This window comes from Xenopus laevis, chromosome 9_10S, assembly GCF_017654675.1.
Source record: "Xenopus laevis strain J_2021 chromosome 9_10S, Xenopus_laevis_v10.1, whole genome shotgun sequence".
Lineage (NCBI taxonomy): Eukaryota > Metazoa > Chordata > Amphibia > Anura > Pipidae > Xenopus > Xenopus laevis.
This window is the reverse complement of record NC_054388.1, coordinates 80,460,317-80,480,616: the sequence shown is the minus strand read 5'-3', so window position 1 is coordinate 80,480,616 and position 20,300 is coordinate 80,460,317. Positions and strand designations below refer to the sequence as shown.

General features: G+C 35.9%; 1 protein-coding gene across 1 annotated transcript in view; it reads left to right on the top strand.

Annotated features, from left to right (window-relative positions):
• The window catches only part of LOC108703065 (carboxypeptidase O), a 39,788-nt gene extending 34,432 nt beyond the window's left edge, over positions 1–5,356 (top strand). Inside the window, 3 exon segments of the mRNA XM_018239017.2 lie at positions 1,317–1,519; positions 3,151–3,235; positions 4,802–5,356. Of these exon segments, the coding sequence (XP_018094506.2) occupies positions 1,317–1,519; positions 3,151–3,235; positions 4,802–5,076 (563 nt within the window). The 3' untranslated portion in view covers positions 5,077–5,356.
• The last annotated feature ends 14,944 nt before the right edge of the window (positions 5,357–20,300 follow it).

Sequence of the window (20,300 nt, the reverse complement as noted above, 5' to 3'; positions counted from 1 at the left end):
ACTGTCTCTTTAAAAAAAACTTCCCCATTACTTTGCTAAGGTTTTTTTGATCGAAGGAAAATCCTTCGATCGATGGATTAAAATCCTTCGAATTCGAAGGATTTCATCGTTTTTCGATCGTTCGATTTTTCCTTCGATCGTAGTATTTGCGGTAAATCCTCGATTAACCCTCGATATTCGACCCTTAGTAAATGTGCCCCTTACTATTGATCAAACTAGAGAATACAGAAAGATTCACAGCAATTCGATCCATTTAAAGGGGCATATACAGATCCAAAATACCAATATATAATTGCTCTCCTCTAATTCTAAAGTTTATTTTTATTTTAGATACAATGAGGTACAAGACAAAGTTCATGCAACAGTTGCATTTAGAAATTAAGTAGTGTAAAACAAGTGCGTCACAGTTTATTTGATCCTATAGAGAGATGCAAGTTTAGCAGTGGCATAACTACCGGGGGAGCAGGGGGTGCAACTGGGCCAGGGCCCACACCCCCGCAGTGCCCCCCCCGGCAGATCGCACGTGCTGCAGCCGGCTGGAGTTGACTGCAGCCACAAAGTAAATTTGCACGGACGAGGGTGGGGGGGGGCCACCTAGTTCCGTTACTGAAGTTTAGACATGTTTACCTCAATAAATGTTTTGTTGTAAAGATGAAAAAATAAAGTAAGTAAAGCAGTGTTATATGAAAAGGAGAAGAAAAAGGGGAGACAGGAAAAGGGAGATAGTAGGAAATACTTTTGTCCCACGAGTGGTTAGATTTCAGGACACTGGCAATGTTTTACAATTAATATTATGAAAGTGTAAAAGGAGTACCCACTACTGTTCTATAGTGGAGAGGACTGGAAAGAATGGCAAATGCAGGAAGTATCTCTAAACACTTCTCTTCCCAGTTATATTTCTCTTGTCACACTGGTCCTATTTAGATTAAGCTTTATGGTTGGGTATATGTCCACTTTTACAAAATTCCTTGCTGTTAGGAATAATTTCCTACAGTCAGGACATTTATCTTCCAAACCACACGTTGGGTGAAATAATTTACGATTTTAAGACTTAAGAAATCAGCCCTGGGGTATTTATTTTGAAAGCTGTAGTATTCTCTGGGAGAATAGTTGCATTAATTTTAATGTTAATTGACCAACCTTTGGCATATGCTGGCATTTTTTGGGTAGGGATAACAGGGTTTGTACTGCTAATGCTGAGCTGTTTGACCGAAATCCTCCTTAGCACTGTGGTATAGTAATACATTTCTGCTTGTGATACATATACAGAATATTTTTAAGTTAAGTATTTTTGTTTATGGTATTTTCTTTTAAAGCTCATAGATCATCCACAAACTGCAGTTCTAACTCCTTCTGTGGGAGTTCACCTGTTTCAGAACCAGAGACCAGGGCAGTGGTAGAGTTTGTGGAAAGCAGCAAGTCAGACATTGTTTGCTTCCTAACAATACACTCATACAGCCAACTGATCATGACTCCTTATGGCTACTCTACAGGACTATCAAGGAACTCTAATGAAACAGTAAGATTCAATTATATGTTACTATTGCCTTCTTCTTATCTGTTTCCCATATTCAGCCTTCATGGAACTCACTGGAGTTTTAACAAAGCTTTTAAAGCAAATTAAATAAAAAAATTTACATGTTTGCATTTCAATTTTTTTATTACAACTTTTTCTTCTTCTAAGATTATGTTGTAGGAAATAACCAGGAATTTGTATAAATTTCTCGATATGCTCTGAACTTTGTGAACCGATATTGTGCATGCGTATTAAAACATACATCAACAGTACAGTCAGTGGCAGAAATATTTGACCTTGCTATATACCTTACTATATTCACCACCACAGTACTGTACCAGAGATCTTTTTGCATTGACTTTTCAATTTATATATTTATTTGAGCTTTTTTGATCTTTGTTTTTTGATGTCTTTTTCAGCAAGTATTGTATGTGTGTTATGTACAGTATTAGTCACTAAAGAGAAGGACAACTTCATTGACAACTTGACACAAAAAATGTAAATTCTGAAACTGGGAACATTGCAACAAAAGAAACTTGTTTGTATTCAAGAAATAATAACACATACTATTAAATTATACCTTAATCAGAAATACCATGCATTCCAAATATATATACATTAAAAAGTGCTACCTTTCCTTTATAATGATAAAATATGCTGATTTTTTTTTTTTTTGTAAAGCAGGAAGATACCTTGGAAGAAATTATTATTTTTTTTCTATTTTTTATTTACGTTAAAGTGGTTGTTCACCATTCAGGTAACTTTAAGTATGTTACAGAATATCCTATTATTAGCAACCTTTCAAAATGCCTATATTTGAAAAGGCTTAAATTGTTTTTCCCTCCCTTTAGATGGCCTTTCTGATGCTGCCCTCCCCTTGCACATGGCGCATACCATTTCCAGTGCCTGAGTGGTTTGAGGAGGGGCCATATCGCTAGAGCGGAAAGCACAAGTGCATTCTCTGCAGTAGCAGAACCTAAATTCAGATTTATTAAGCTCCTAAAAATGCCAGTAGAGACTTTTTTACCGCCCTTGTTAACTTGCGGGCTGCTGTCGCCTGAAGTGAGTTAACTGACCTCATGGCAACAGCGCCCCTGCTTCTGCCTCTTTTCAGCTTTCAAATGGGGGTCACTGTCTGGCACTGGCAGCTAAAACACTTGTGGGACTTATGGGGAGGCCCATTTATGATTGCCTAGTCTACAAGATGCCGTAATTTTTCTTCATTACAGAACCCGTTCAGGCATACTTACAAAGATTGAGATGCTTACATGGAGTATTCATTATGATCAACTGAGCGTGAAAGCTTGGGCAATCATGAATTGGCCCCTTAGTATTACATTCAGTGACTTATGTTTATAGCTAGGTCCTCTAGTTTTCATATTCAAGTCTCCCATTCAAAACACTGCATGGTTGCAAAGGTAAATGGTCCCCAAAATGGAGATCTGCAGAACAAAAAAAATTAAACCCAAAAAATAATAAAATCAAACCAATTGCAAGTTGTCTTAGAATATCACAGTCTACTTCAAAGTAAACGTTCATTTAAAGGTAACTTTGATTTTAATTGAAACTAAAATTTGTTTGCAAAAAAAAAGTTGTCTATAAACATTTCAACTTATTCCTGATTTTTCCAACAGATAAAAGTTGCTCAAATGGCAGCATCGATCATGGAAAAAACACATGGTACAAAGTACAGGGCTGGTCCATTTTCCAAACTCCTGTGTAAGCACAATATATTTTTTCATATTTTTATATATTTAAGTTGAGTTATGAAATGCAGCTCAAGTACAACTACAACTCTCCTGTTTATTTTAGGAGAGCAAAATATAGCTTTCAGAATAACCTTTGACTTTTCCACCTCTTAGTAGATTTATGAGGTAGAATGTTAAGTTTTGTCAGAATGCACATTTTGCACACACACCATACTACTATAGAAGAAAAATATGTATGTGTGTGTGTAACCCAACATACATACATTATGCAACTATAGGTATAAGATCTCTTATCCAAAATGCTTGGGACCTTAGGGTTTCTGTCATTTGGATCTCCATACCAGAAGTCTGCTAACAATCATTTAAACATTAACTAAACCCAATAGGATTGTTTTGCATTTATAGTTATTGTAATTCAGCTATTAATATGGAATTGACAACAAGTGACATCCTTGATGTGGGCATTGTTTGTACAGAAGGAAATTTTGGTTGTTTATTATGTATCAGAGGGTCATGATTGCTTTGTGTTTCAAATGCCTTCTCCACATCAAACATTAAGAGAACAGAGAAGGCATATAACCTGCCTTTGTAAGTTGTAATGACATCTATATTCAGCGATTGCCTTCTATAAAACCTATTTTGTAGGAAATTATCATTTGGGGGGGGTATCTTTACACCATTATGTTATCATGGACAGTATTTTGATGTCTTCATTTCACAACTGAAAGGTAGTTGAGCACTGATAAATGTCTTTCCTTGGTTTAGGGATGGGTTATATATTTAACAATAACATCTCCTCTGGGATCCTGGTTGCTTGGTTATAAGTCTTGCTGGTGCCAGCAGTTTAGCACATTTTATAATGTACAGTACATTGCTGAACATGTATGTGTCTGGGGCTTTGCGTATGGTGGAGAATTTATAGCTCTAAGGATTTCTTGTAAAGAGATTTCACTCTTCAGTCCTTCTTTTTGAGCCTGGTTTAGTAAACGTTATAGCCTCAAAGAAGATATCTACCAGTCTTTCTATCATACTGTACAAATAAATATGCAATTGCCTATAGAGTTATTTTTCCAAGGGCCTCTTTGGTTTACTGGGTGATAGATTTTGTTGTCTTTTGTTGTTTTATGTTGTTTTGTTTTTGCTACAGGCATTGCATTTTATTCCTTATTGATAATCCTCAGTCAAACCTTTTATAGGATTTACTTTGTATTTACCCTCAGTTTGTACTATTTTTCTTAACTGTTTGTAATAGTGAGCTATGCCAGTTATTCCTTATTTTTGCAACGTTACTCAATCTATCAAAGTGGTCTATTCTAATATAGAAAAAGACAGAATTCTCCAACTATGAGGATTCCACCTGCCATGTTTCGAATAGATAAGTTTCTGCCTAACACAGAGACTTCAGCTTGTGCAAGCAAGGCAAGGCACACACATAAAGTAAGAGGGAATGATTTAAAAATAAAAGTGTAATATGAATATATCTTCCCATACATAGAAATAGACTCAAGAACATTGGCACTAATAATAATAAAACTACAAACTACAGCTAATTTATTTTCTCATGTGTCTCCAACAGATGAAGCTTCTGGAACATCCCAAGACTGGATTCATGATCTAGGCATAGACTTCTCCTTCACCTTGGAACTAAGAGATAATGGTAGCCACAAGTTTACTTTGCCCGAGGAACAAATACAACCAACCTGTGAAGAAACTATGGCTGGGGTGATGACTATTATAGAATATGTTAATGATAAATACTTTCCAAACAAGGCTCCTAGCACTGTTTTTGATTGTTGCATTAATATCCTCATTTTAAACACATTTCTACAATTTTCAGTTTTAGTCTTCTAACATTTCAAAGGAAAATTTTAATTTTGATTAAAGTTGTGTAGTCACATTCTTCTTCATTCTAACTTTTTATTCCAGCTCTACATCAATTAAATTAAAACAAATTTGTGACTGTGTTCTGGGAGAAATTGCTTCTTTTAAAAATGTTCCTATTCCCTATGATTATGCCTTTAATATATAATGCCCTTTACCTTACAATGATAAACTGCATTTTCAAACTTTTTTATTTAAAGGGACAGCATATCCCCATGTTTTACATGAGTTCAATAAATGATAAACATTTTTTTGCCTATTAATTTACTTCTACTTCTACAATAAATCTATGGTTTTGTTATTTCTTGACCTAAATAAGGGAAAGAGGGAACCTAAACTTACTCCGTATTTGGTTCCTGCAAGATAGATAACTACATCACCAGTGCATGGATAAATGGGAGTCCATAATGTGGGAGAGTGTCTGTGCCCTGGAATTCTAATTATATATTTTGGAGTTGGTTTAGCAGGACAATTTAGTCATATATTAATGTGGCCATGTCCCAGATGCAGTGATTAGACTGGCCTGCCAGAATAGCAGAGAATTTATTTTTTCCTTATTACAGTTAGCCCACTTCACAGCTCATTATTGTGAGAATAGGCCATCAATGTCAGGTTTACTGGTGGGCCCTAGGAGGCCTAGTCTGACCCTGGAGCAGTGGCATAACTACCAGGGGTGCTGAGGATAGCACCCCGTCCCGTACCCCCTTAGAGCCCAGCAGAGCTGCAATAAGTATTATCATAAGTGACAGGGTGGAATTTTGGGGTGCATGCACCAGATTCTTTAGAACGAAGAGGCCCCCCTTCTAAAGAGTCGTGTGACTGTCCTGATGCTCACATTCTGTAGTTGGGCCTGCCGGTCACTAGTTACACCACTGAATGAAATGAATGAATGTATTTCTACTGCTGTTGAAAATAGTATCAGTTTGGTTCCCTATATTTTTTTTGTTTGCTGGTTCTGATTCCTAAAACAATATAGCAGGTACAATACACAATGGCTAAATTCACTCCTTGTATGGCCTCAGCTGCTAAAGTCTTTACATGCTTCCATAGATGCTATGTTTACTTTTATCAGAAGCCAATTAACTTTTCATTATGTTGTGTGTGATGGAAACCCATGCACAAGAAGATTAGTGATGGGCGAATTTGGGGCGTTTGCTTCGCCAAAAAATTCGCTAATTTCCAGTGAAATTTGCAAAACGGAAAAAAATCACGAAACGGCGACGGCATCTCGTTTTTGATGCCGGTGTCTGTTTTTGACATTCGCCGGCAAAAATGCGCTGGCGTCCATTTTTTTCGCATCGGTTTTGCAGATTTATTCGGTGAATCGCGGGAATTCGCGGCGAATTCACACCTGGCAAATAAATTTGCCCATCACTAAAGAAGATGCAATGCCACCCACTGCATAATTTCTTTATACATGTACTGTTAAGATGAATGCATTTTGTTACAACTGTGCTACCTGCTGATTATTTTCCAACCAGTCTTACCACAAAGTAGTCGAGGAAGTTGTCAGGAGAGGCTGCACTGATGTTCTTCTTCTTAGGAAAGATTTGAGAAAGGTTTCTATTTTTTTTTCCTAAGCAGAAGAACATCAGAGCAGCCTCTTTTTTTCTCCTGACAACTTCCTTGACTACTTGATGGTCAGACTGGTGGAAAAAAGTTCAGCAGGTAGTGTTGAATCAAAATTAATTCATATTAACAGTACACGTATCCTTTAATATCTTGGAATAAAAAAAAAAAAATAACGTACATTCCAAAAGTGCTTAGAATAGCACTCTCCTCAGTTTTACATATTTTTAAGGTTTACTTATCCTTCAAGTTAGTGATCGTTTTCAAACATCAATATTCTGCAGATATATTTGTTATTTATTTGGAAGGACAGTAAACTGAAAAGAAAAAAGAATAGCAGCGCAAAAGCAAATTAACCAAATTTTGTTGTGCAATTCTCTCTCTGTGGCACATTCACTAAGATTCGTAGTTGCACCAGCGTCCGCTTCGCCGCACTTCGCCAGGCGTAGTTTCGCCAGCGCTACGCAAATTCACTAAAATCTGAAGTTGCGCTCAGGGGAAGTGTAAGGTTGCGAAGATGCACTAGCGTTAATTCGCATACGGCGCCAAATTGAAGTTACAATGGAGGTATATGTAGCAGCAATACACAAGCCTGGGAAACCTTCAAAACAGCAAATAAAATTTTTATTTTGTCCTACACATGTGCGCACTGTATAGTTAAGGTGCCATGAGTTAGGAAATGTAGGGGGGAAGGAGGGTGGCCCCAAAAAAAATTACGATCTTTTTCAGCCTATCACCCATAAAAAAAGAAAAAACGCCAGCATTTTTTGAGACTTAGAAACATTTTTAACTTTTTTTGAAGCAATTCCTATCTACTCTTTGCACTTCGCCTGGTCTAAGGTGGTGAAGGAAGTCTGGCGTAAAAGGTAGCGTTCAGAATAATTTGCGCGTCAGTGAATTTTCGTAGTTACGTCCGTTTGCGCAAATTCGCCAGGTGTAAGGGTGCGAAGTAATACTAGCAAATTTACGCTAGCGTCCGTTAGTGAATCGGCGAATTAACGAAAATGCGCTACGCTGGCGAATTCACGCGATCGTTAGGTGCTTCGTCGTTTAGTGAATTTGCCCCTCTGACTCTGCTCATCCCAGCTCCTGCTCCTGCCAGACATGAATCTCATTTATTCATTTGTCTCTTGTTACCGGGTGAATTCTTCATACCATTCAATTTGCTTAGGTCACAAAGGAAAAAAAGTTGAACATTTGTATTTCACAACCCTACCATTTAAGTTTGGTTTTTGGGGCAATTTAACGCGGGACAGATTCAATTGCTTTACCAGCTGAAAATACAGTTATTACAGAAAAATTACAGAATATAGTACTGGCGCTATAGTATTCATTTGTGATTAGCAGAGTGCTCATGTTCTGCTTTAAAAAAAATCTGAAAAAGACAATTTAATTTGTGCTACTTCTGTACCTATAATCGCTATATACTGTATGTGAAAAAGCACCATATTCTGTGATATTTTACAGGCTATTGGTGTTGAACTGTTATTTTCCCAGGCCATCTAGCCACAACTTTAGTCATCCTATCACCTTCTTATTATTAATAATCATCTCACAAGACACCATTTCATGAGTGGGGTCTGGGGCCATTTAGTGGGGAAAGTATTAATCTCTTTGCATGCATAAAGTGTGTTCAAAACCGGATCTTTAATACAGAATTTGAGATGATCTTTGTTTAACATTTATTTTAATAAAGTTTTAATTTTAAACAGCATCAAAAAGAGGATACTGTAGTGCAAATCTATACTAGGGGGGGTTATTTACTAAAATCTGAAAATCTCTCACTATTTTCTTCGACCACTGGGACAAAACAACCATGCACATATTTACCATATTTATCAATAAATTTACTCAAACAAATCTGGCGCAGTAAAAGACTCGATGAAATCGTGACAAAATCCGAATCGCAAGATATATTTTGGATTTGAATCTGAAAACAACAAAATTATTCAGGTTATTGTATGTAACCCAGCGCAGATCATGATATCTCCAATTGTAAAAGAGACATCCGCCACTAACTTCTACATGACCTTGTCAAGTTTGAGATGGAGTACTTTTTTATTCTAACTTTTAGCAGCCTCAGAGTTTAATAAATCATAAAAATTTTACGTTTTTTTTCTACGAAAAAATTGTTTTCCCCTTTAAATCTCTACATTTGAGAGATAGAATAGGAGAAACAATGGAGTGAGGGTATAAATGCCACAGATTTGTTTTGGATGCTCCAAGGGGCCACCAATGGGATCATTTCCCCTTGCAAATGTCTTTTTAAAATGAAAATATTATATAATCTTTATACTGGCCCTTTAAACAGAGATCAATGCTACACATTTCATGGTTTACTGCGCAACCAAATGTGAAACAACAGCATCACCCAATGGACACTCAAATATGTTGTCACTTACTAATAGCAATGTTACACAGTTATGTTCAGAATAATATGAGTTCATCTCTAACCTGATCACTGTTTTTGGTAGAAATTCTATTTCTATATGGCAAATAACTTATTAGTAGGTGTAGTAGTGTAATAGAAAACCAACAGACCCAACAGTCATGACATGCATGCTGCTGATTCTGTGTCATTGAATTATTAGTCAATAATAGCAGTGTTCAAAGAAAATAATAGATTGTTCCAAATAATAGCAGTGTGGAGTTCAATTAGTGAGGTCATTCATTCTGTGAAAAAACAGGTGTCAATTAAGGCCCTTATTTAAGGAAGGAAGGCAGCAAATATTGTGCATGCTGGTTATAGTGCATTTCTCTCTGAAATCTGAGTAAAATGGCTTGTTGTAAACATTGTTCGGAAGAACAGCGTACTTTGATTAAAAAGTTGATTGAAGAGGGAAAAACATATATATAAGACGTGCAGAAAATCATAGGCTGCTCAGCTAAAATCATCTCAAATGCTTTGGCAACCAAGACTTGAAAGATGTGGAAGAAAATGAAAAACTACCATTTGAATAGATAGAAGAATAGCTAAAAGATTCAGCCAATGATCAGCTCCAGGAACATCACAGAAGGTCTAAAAGTACCTGTGAGTACTGTTACAATTAGAAGACGCCTATGTGAAGCCAAGCTATCGGCAAGAATCCCCCACAAAGTCCCATTGTTGAAAAAAAGACATGTTCTTAAGAGGTTACAATTTGCCAAAGAACATATTGACTGGTCTATAGAGAAATTGTATTTTTGTGACTGATGGTTGGGTCTAGGGACCACAGACAACATTTGCTCATTTATTGCCACATTGTAATTTGCTAGAAAAGCAAAGGGAAGTGCTTAATAATTCATTACTTTATTTACTGCAAAAAAATCTTCAGAGGGGCCCAGGACACTCTAGTTACTCTAGTTAGTATTTATTTCTTATCATTCTATGCTGGACCTCTCCCTTTTATATTCTATTTAAAGTTCCAAACCACTGGGGCCTTCACAATCAACAAACATAGATGTTCCAAACTGGAAGGATATAGAACAAAACTCTAATCAACAGATTTATACTGATCCCCATCATCCCACCACACCCACTCTCCACCAACTCGCGTCCCCCTTCCTCGCTGTAGGTAAGATAGCGGTTGGGGAGGAGGGATTTGTTATTAGCTATAGAGGAAGCAGACCCCACAGTTTAGGCCTGTGACTGTGGGGTCTGCTTCCCTTATAATTACGCAACTGCTACCCAACAACAGAGTTTAGTGTGATCCTAGAAATCCACCAAATTATCGTGAGGTTAGAGGGCACTGAAGATTGTGCAGGTTAGAAAATGGTCATCATTCACAAGGAAATCTATCCATTGTCTAATTGTTTGCAGGGCAAAGCAGGCAACTACCAATAGTTTCCCTAGCGTCAACTAGATGAAACAGCCATATTAATTTATGGACGAATCGTAGAACTAAACAATCATTTCAGGATAAGCTTGGTCTTGCAAGAATGATCTTACGAGACCTCTTAAAAAATAACGTCTATGGCCATCTTTAAAAATATTTTTTTCTTTGATTGCTGGGGCCAATGACCCTGACATGTAGAAGTACATGAAAGAACAAAATTAGAATTCAAATATTTTTTTTAAAAATGAAAAGATGCTTATAATAGGCCAAGTTATAATATACTCATTTAAAGATAAACTCAACCTTTCCCCTAATAATTTGGCTAAAATAGCAAATATTTGGTAGTGCTTCAGAGAAGATATAGAAATATATATTCAAAAATTGTAATCTGTTGTTTATGCCGTATCAAGTTAGGGCCGTAAGATCATGGCCATCCAATATTAGCTTTCAGCCTTGTCCCTTGTGTACAGAGATTTCTCCAGGTTTTCTGAATGTTTCAATAATATCATGTACTGTAGATGATGATATTCCCAAAATATTTGCTAATTATACTTTGAACATTATTCCTACATTTTAGCAATATTTGTCCACACAGTGTGTTACAGATTGGGGTACCCCTCCACTTCTGAGAGACTTTGGGGTTTGCTCTTTTTAGAATTATACAACTTTTCCAGTCTTTTGTTGTCTTGCAACTTTTCTAAAATTTGTTGATGATATCTAAATCAAAATGAGCATATATTTCTCAGAAGACAATTGCATTTCTCAGTTTCAACTTCTGATATGTTGTGATACTTATTGCTGACTCTTCCCTTCTGAGAGGTGGTTCAGAAGTGAATATATTTTTACGGTGACCAATAAGTCTTTAAAAGTCAATGACTCAGGGTTTTGAATCACTCTTTCTGCAAAGACATCTAATAAAGGGACATGCCGAAAACCTAAATTTTCCAGCATGGAAAGGATCACCTGTTAAAAAGGAAATATTCCTTATTTGCCTTATGGAGTTATGAATAGATTAATGCAGTCCTACATAACCAATTACATTTACCACTACTAAACAACCTAAATAAGAAAAACAGGTGCATGATTAATACACGATTAATGCATGATTAATATTCTGAAAACCAATATCCAGAAAGTTCCCCCATAGAGTCCTTGAAAAATCTTTTTTCCTGTAATAATAAAATATATTTAAATCATTTTAAATAGATTCAATTTATGCAATTATGGAAAAATACCATCTGGAAAACCCTAGTCCCAAAACATTCAAGATAATAGATCCCATACCTGTAACCCACAGTCAAACTAATAATACCATTGCCACAAAATCAAATCTGAGGTTGTTTTCAAGTTAGTTTATGTGTAATTCTTCCTTCTTAGTCTAAGGCCTATGGCACACTGGGTTTTTTGTAGCAGTGTTCTAATGGAGAAATGCAGACAAAACCCTGACATTGTCTGTAAGTGTTTCCACTCACATTCTGATGCTCCATTAGAACCACTGAGTGATCCTCTTCCTTCTGCTTCTTCTTTCTTAAATGTTTTGTGAAGACACATGTAAAAGCTTGGCTTTTCCCTCTACTGCACATGCACAACCGCAAGAAGATGCAGGAAGAGGATCTCTCTGTGATGCCCCAGGCTGGTGCACCAACCAACAGTATGAGGAAATGATTACAATTACTAGCAGTGCCTAACATTTGGCACCACCCAGGGATTTAGACTTTCCTATTTATAAAACATGAATGTAAAACATGAAACAGATTTTATTAAATGCATGCTTTTTTATGCTATGCGAGGAGCTTTTCTATTTTCTATTCATTTCAATGAAACCATGCCCTCAGCATCCATCAAAGCATGGTAGAGTGATTGCAATCATTTGTATCTCTCAGATATGGAGCCAAATTTTACTCTGCAAGCAAAGAAAAAAGTAACATACACCTTATTCACCTGCTTAGTTTGCCTCATATAAAAAGTGCACACAATATAATCTCCTGTAATGTTATGTGGCATTATGTTGCCAAACTTACTAATAATCATTTGGCTGCAGGCTTCAAGAAGGGGTACAGAATGCAGGTTAATTGCTGCAAGGGTCGTAAACATGCCAGGCGCAAATGGGCTCAGACTATGGCAATTCACAAAAATGCGAAGTTTCGCCGCGGGCCCTGAGCGCTAACGACTTTTCGCTAGCGTTACTTTGGCAATGCTAGCGATCCACCTTGCTTCCATGATCCACCTTGCAGAGAGATATTTTCATACTGTAATACTCGTTCTTAAAATATATAACATATACATTTTGCAAGGTGGCATATTTCATTTCCCTCAATAAACTGTTTTCTTCTAAACTTAGTATAAAAAGACAAATGGCTGCAGCTCCTACTGGAGTCCAACAAAATATTATTTATTAATATTCAATAAAAGGTAGAAATGTAGCAGCACCACTGTTGCCTGTCACATTTCAGACATCACCACCCCTAATCATAGGCAACTGCTGTATTTGCACAAACATTTGTTTGTTTTCAGATTTTGGAGAACCAGCTTCCTATGGGGATCTCTAATTCTTAGAGAACTAACCAGTCACTAGACCTATTTGCTACCCAAAAATTTATAAAAAATGTCAGAATATAACTCTGACTATTAATTAATACAGATAATTACTACGTGATGAATGGTTTATTAATGAATGGTATAGGTCCCCATTCCTCAAAAATGTAGTGTATGTGTAGTGTGTGTGTGTGTATGTAGTATAGTGTATGTGAGATAACAGTGAGAAATACACACTCCCAGCAAGTGCTGGGCTTAGAATATGTGTAAACCTGGTCACAAAGCATCAGATCCTCCTTATTAACCTCCTGGTTGAATGTGAAGTTCAGTGATACAGCAGGACATGTAGTGGGCCAAATTAGTCAATAAAGGTCCATATGTCACATTTTATCCATCAGTTAAATGATCACAACCAGTGCAACTAGCATAATAATTTAATAGTCAGACTTTTTTATTTTACAGGCCAATCTAATTTTTTTTCTTGATAATATGAGGCAACCCCTAAGCTGACGCAGACACTTTCCAAGATGGTGACCCCCTGTGACAAGTTTGAATCATTGCTGCTATTGAGAGGCTGAAACTCTAGGCTGGTGCAATAAGTTCAGTATATAAAATATGGTATTTCTAGCTATATTCATTTTTAGGGTTTAGTTCTCCTTTAAGATTTATACCTTTCTTTATTTAGACAATGCATCAAGTTAAAAGAGAAATTCATTAAAATGCCACCTGTCTGGGATTCCTTTATTTTGGATGAAAGTAATTCATTTCAAGAGAGTCATTTAATCAAGGGATTTCCAAGTTTCCAAGGTTCACAATCTGCATCCCAGAGTGAAAAAGATTCTTTGAGGACACAGAACGGAGAGACATTGGCACATATGAGACATTTATGTGAGTCCATAAAAGCTGTTTCAAGATATAAAACCCAATCGGGAAATGGAAGTCATAGTTGTTTAAAGAATGCAAGCTTTAGACCATTGAAATGCAACGTTGCAACAAGAGAAGATGTAGGCAATTCTCCTTCACTAAAATGTACTGAAACATTGCCAATGATGAAAGAAGAAGATGAACTTCAGACTTTGGTTGAGAAACTAAAGAATGCATTATCTATCCATATACCCCCATTTAAGGTACTTATATTTTTTTATGATTTCCCAATAAAGTAAAAAAAACAAAAAAACATAAAGGGGGTTATTTATTAAATTCCGAATGCCAAAACTGTTTTTTCAGTGTAAAATCCGAATTTTTAGTGGAAAAAACCCACGAATCTTTCAGTATTTATTATATACATAATGTAGTACATTATATAAACTCCGAGGATGGAAAAAGTCTGAATCCAAAAATCCGGCATCTCAGACCTGCCGAGGTTGCATATAAGTTAATGGGAGAAGTTGCGCTGGGTTTCGTGCAATAATGCGAACATTTTGTGGTTTTCGAGTAAAGATAAGAAAAATTCGTACGATTCATTGTTTTCACAATTTTTACAGGTTTTTCCCCACAAACAAAAAAGAAAAAAACAGTGCGGATTTGGTCAGAGTTTTTTTCAGAAAATATTGAGAAAAATTCTGATTTTGATAAATAACCCCCAAAAAGTCGATATTTACATACATACTGTTTTTATGTAATGATTCCTTTGCTGTACTCAAAAAATGTTTTATTGGCATATCCAATTATGTAAAAAAAAAGTCTAACTGTCATTTGACTTTTATTCAGGATGATACATTGCAGTTTTTAGGATATTCACACACACATCCTACACGGGAATAAATAGAACATTTATAAATGGAATAAAATCTTTCTATTCCTACCATGTGTATCGTTCAGCAGAAGTGTTACACTTACCATTTCCCCCAATCTGGAACTAACCAGCCCTGTATAACTGACAGCCTCCCTGGATTCTCCTGCTTATCTGTGGAAATAAATTTGGCCTCAGTAATTTCCCTGATCCCATCACAAACTCCTGAACTAGCACTTTCCTGTTGGGAATAAATTAAACATAAGCAGAAACTGAAAAAAACGCCATTAGGGGATATATTCCAGTACCCCGGTATGCCAGCGCAACACTGCCTGCACATACTGGCAAGTAGACAGCTACACAAAGGACTATGTAGGGGACACATAACAATGTGGTGCCTGTCCCTGTCATTTGCAATTGGGTGGAACCTCATATTATAATGCACAGAAACCATGAATAACCTGGAAATATATCCTTACAAATAGCGCAGTAATGACTTTTTACAAGGCTCAAATCTGTTGTTTGGTTCTTGGCTTTTTGAGCTTTCTGTTTTTCTTATTCTTTTCTATAGGACATCTTCCTGGGCCAAAACAAGAGTTATTACACACAGCAAAGCAGGTCTGTAATTCTTACTCTACCCTTCTTAACAAAGTAATTGAAGCAACCTCAAAATAAGGATGTTGGCAACAAAAACAAATCCCCCATAGATTGTATAAATTATGTTGTCATATAGGAGAAAAGTGACCTATTGTTGTAGATTTAAGTATCTGCCTGTATGTACATGTGGCAAACTATAAGTCTGTACATTACATACAATAAGGGGGATATTTACTAAAAATGTACTTTTTCTCACTATAATTAAAAAAAAATTAAACAAACCCCCAAACCTGAATCCCCTTAATTTATCATTAAAACTTCTTGAAAACAATGGTGCGACATTGTTGCGCAACTTTTTCAAATTGTCGCCCCCGAAAAACTCGACTTAATCAAATTTATGGACAGATCAAAATTCAAGATTGAGTGTTTTTTTTCTACAAAAAACCCAAACATGAATATACTTAAGAATATTTTTTTGAAAACTCTAAATGGCTGATTTTTGGACTTTTTGACTCAAAAAAGTATCATTTTTATCGCATAATACATCGTGGTGATATATGAGACAATATGCTGACTTATCACGTAAATAAACTTTTTTTTTTTCCCAAAGTCTCATATTAGCCCTGGTCCTGCTGTACTGCAATACATGCCTGAGCCTTAACTCAAATAACCCCATGGATTTTCACTCAACTCAATTTTTCTATTATGTCAATATAGTTTAAATTGATTAATCTCCTACTGCTGCATTTTTCTACCCTGCAGATATTTCTGTAGGGAGCAAAATTTCTATTGGAAGCAATAGCTTCAAGGGAAAAATATACCCTACATATGAGTAGGGTTTAAATGTATTTGATTTTTAACAGTGCATTCATCAATGCATATTGCCTTGGGTTATCCTGCTCAGGGAACCTTAATCTACATATTTGTATTTATTCCTATAAGTGGGAACAGCAGTGGTGACCTCAACAAAGGAAGTGGCTAGATCTGGTATGTTTTGTTTTTATCTAAGAATTTATAAAATGTCAGAATACAGTAGATTTCTAACACATATTGTTAACAGTATAAAGTTAATCTATATACTTCTGTTCAAAAGGAAATATAACTTTTGAATGTCTGATGTAAGACACATTTACTTAGGGTTCAATATCGAGGGTTAATTAACCCTCGACATTCGACCGTCTAAGTAAAATCCTTCGACTTCGAATATCGTAGTCGAAGGATTTACCGCAATTACTTTGATCGAACGATCGAAGGAAAAATAGTTCGATTGAATCAAACGATTCGCAGGATTTTAATCCATCGATCAAACGATTTTCCTTCGATCAGAAAATTGTTAGAAAGCCTATGGGGACCTTAACCATAGGCTAACATTGATGTTCGGTAGGTTTTAGGTGGCGAAGTACTTGGTCGAAGTTTTTTTTAAAGAGACAGTACTTCCACTATCAAATGGCCGAATAGTCGAACGATTTTTAGTTCGAATCGTTCGAAGTTGAAGTCGTAGTCGAGGGTCTAAGTAGCCCAAAAAAAGTTCGAAATTCGAAGTATTTTTTCTTATATTCCTTCACTCGAGCTAAGTAAATGTGCGCCTGTATGTATAAAACTGTAGTAGGTTATGAAGTGGGGTTGGCTTATTCATCAGAATTCCAATTTGTGAATTTTAGATTTTTTTCTTTAAATTTAAAAAACTTGAAAAGTTACAAAATCTTACCTAAAACAAACAATTGAGTGATTATTTATGAAAAAAAAACTTGAATTGAAAAATAGAAAGCAGCAAACTATTTCCCGAAAATAATTTTCTTAAAAAAAATTCAAAAAACTTGAATTTACAATTTGCTTAAGATAACTTCCACTGTTTTGAACTGTTTTCAGGAGCCGCATTTATAGTTTTTATAGTTTTTAGCAATTAAATTTTAAAATTCGAGTTTTGAAAACTGTAAAAATCAGAACGCTGATAATTCAGTCTCTTGATGTTTGAGTGGTGAACTGTAAAGGGCTTTCATAAAAAAGTGGCTAGTTTGGGAAAAGACATGTTAAATTTGGCATTCAGCTTTTTATACTTATATGGGGATAATGTAGGCGATAAGGGTTTCAGTCTTAAAGGCAATCAGCAAAACATTTGGAAGTGAATGCTTGTTATCTGTCTTAGATATTACTAAGGTACAAAAAAACAACTATGAAATCCATGTTTTAATAGCTGTAAGGTTGCTTCGAGTTAAGGGTGGCCTGAACTAAATGTTGGAACACAATGGAAGCACAAGCCCAACTATCTGAAAGGTAGGCCATGCTTGCTTAGCATCTACTGCTTTATTTTATTACTTAACTTTATTTTCTTTATCATTGAATTAACCTGAAAATAGCATACATATGTTTGTTAATTTTTTTCTACTGCAATTTTCTTTTATTGTGTTTCTTGACTGATATTCTACCATTACAATGATATGAAGATTATATCTTCTTACTCAAACTCTTACAAAATCCTCCTTAGTAATATAGCAAGGTTTCACATTTAGTAAAACAGATGAAAAAATGGATTTGCATTTTTTATTTTTTCTTAGCTACTCTATATTCGTTAACAAAGGGCACCAGAGAACATAAAAATAAGTTATGCTTCCTTTTTCCTGACCAAGACAGTCTCTTCCCTCTTCTGCATTTGCAGAAGTCAGGCCCAACTGTTTCTGTGTGAGAATTGTAGGATTCTACACAACTGCTCTTCCTTCCTCCTTAGATGGAGCTGATAATAGGTAGGTACAGTATATAACCAAGAAATACCAAGAAAATAATGGACAAAACCCCCTCAGAAGGATAGCAGTGCACACCTCTTGCTTGCTTTCATGTTGATCGCATGCCATTTTCTTACAATGTAGTGCTAGGAAATTTAGCATGAAATATTTAATGATGTTAGGAATAATAATAAGAGGAAACATTGCAAAAATATTTTCAACTTTTTTTGAATATTAACTTAGCTGTCCATAAGTATTTGTATAAAATTAAGGCGATATTTGACATTGGTGAAACTCAGTCTAGAAAGAAATGTAACAACTTAAGGTATGACTCTTTTTAAGGACTTGACTGATCTGGTATCTTGCCGTTTGTCTCAAGTTTTGGTTATTTCCTCTTGACGCCCCTTTGGATGCTGCCCAGCAGTCTGGATTCACTTTTGTGTACTCGGATACCTATTAACTCTTCACTGAGACTTTTCTTTTGTGGTAGCATTGATCTCTGACCACGGGAATATGTCTCTATAAGGCAAGGCATACAAAAGCAGATATGTCATTAAACCGATTTTATATTAATGCACATGAGCATCATTATACAAAGTCTTCTTTGCAGACAAAGAACATAAGTATACAACAAAGTACATGTAAGGGCCACACAGCTGAATGTATTGCATGTTTTCTTAAAGCATTGTCAACAAAAGTACAAGTCACATTATAGAACACACATAAATGACTTGCATATGAGGCATTCTAATTGGCTTTCATTTTCTATATTGTATTAAAGAGCTACTGCCACGAGTAATTGAACTCTTTTTACATCAGTCATAATATTGCCTTTGAAAGTTAATTATAACTTTGCAGTAAAGTATTTGCACAATACTTTTACATTACCTGTCTGATGCCCCATGTTCCTGTATGAGGGGCTGCCATATTTGTGTAGCAGGAGTCCGTTAGCATTAGAAACTCTAACTGACAGGCTGAGATGGGACATTCAGGTTGGCAAAACAGTCAGATTTAGAAACTTCAACTAACAATAAACCTCTCAGCAAAAAATTATCAACATGACATATATGTAACTTTTAATGTACATTCATATTTTAAAAAGTAGTTTTTTTAGTGTAAGTATCACTTTAATATTGATCATGTACGCTTGAATTTTTTTACATTTCTTGACTCCCACCTCTCCCCTCTTCAGTCAAATCAAATGAATGATCCTGCTGTCTCCTGCTACAAGTTAAAATTGTTATCATGGCTCCTTCTTAAGCAAAGGGGAACATAGAAAGACCTTCTACCCTTCACTCTTCTGCTCCCACTACATTTCTACATGTGTGTCTCTGCATGATTGCGTTTGTCTTGTTTTTTCCTATCAGAGCTGACATGTTTTCATTGCACCCATTGCTTTTTCTCATCATAAACCTTTATATATTGATGCTTATTGTCTCTGAAATTCCATCACTAAATGTCCTTTGAAATAAACTCTGCCTCGACCATTTCAAAATTAAACTCAGGTACTCAGGGGTACTGGAATAGTATTTGGTGCAAATGTTTGCACATAGCATTGAGTTTGGGAGTCAGTTGGTACATTCGGAAACTTGAACAAATGAGGGGCCAGTGATCTTAGATCATGGAGCATGTTCCCTTGTTTATCTTGTAACCAATGCAGTTGTGTTAACAAGTCTGTGGTCTTTCATCATCCATTAACAGGTCGTAACTATCCGTTCAAAGGGCACTTAACATGTTTATCAAAATTTGTGGTGTATGGTCTGGTCTGCCCATGTAGTCTCATCTATGTGGGTGAGACCAGAAAAAGACTCGTATATCCCAACATAGATCGACCATTAGAAGGTCTAATACCAAATTACCGGTTTCCAAACATTATGTAGAAAAGGGACATTCAGAATTAAAATTCATGGTATTGGAGGAGGTCAGCCCACTTAGACGTGGGGGAGATCATAAGCTGTTATTGAGAAAGAGAGAGGTATGGTGGATCCATCAATTAAACACATAAGCCCCAATGGGTTAAATAAGTATTATGCTTTGTATGTATTTTAATAGGTAATGCTTTCCACTGTTTTTCTATTTTTGGATTATTTCCTATGTTATGGCGAAGGGCAGCATAGATGTAGTTACTAACGGGTTAATTGAATGGGCTAGAGAGTGTTGTGATGTCATATCCCTTTAGTTTGATACCCTAAAAGGGATGTACTAATTTGTATCTCATTGTAACTA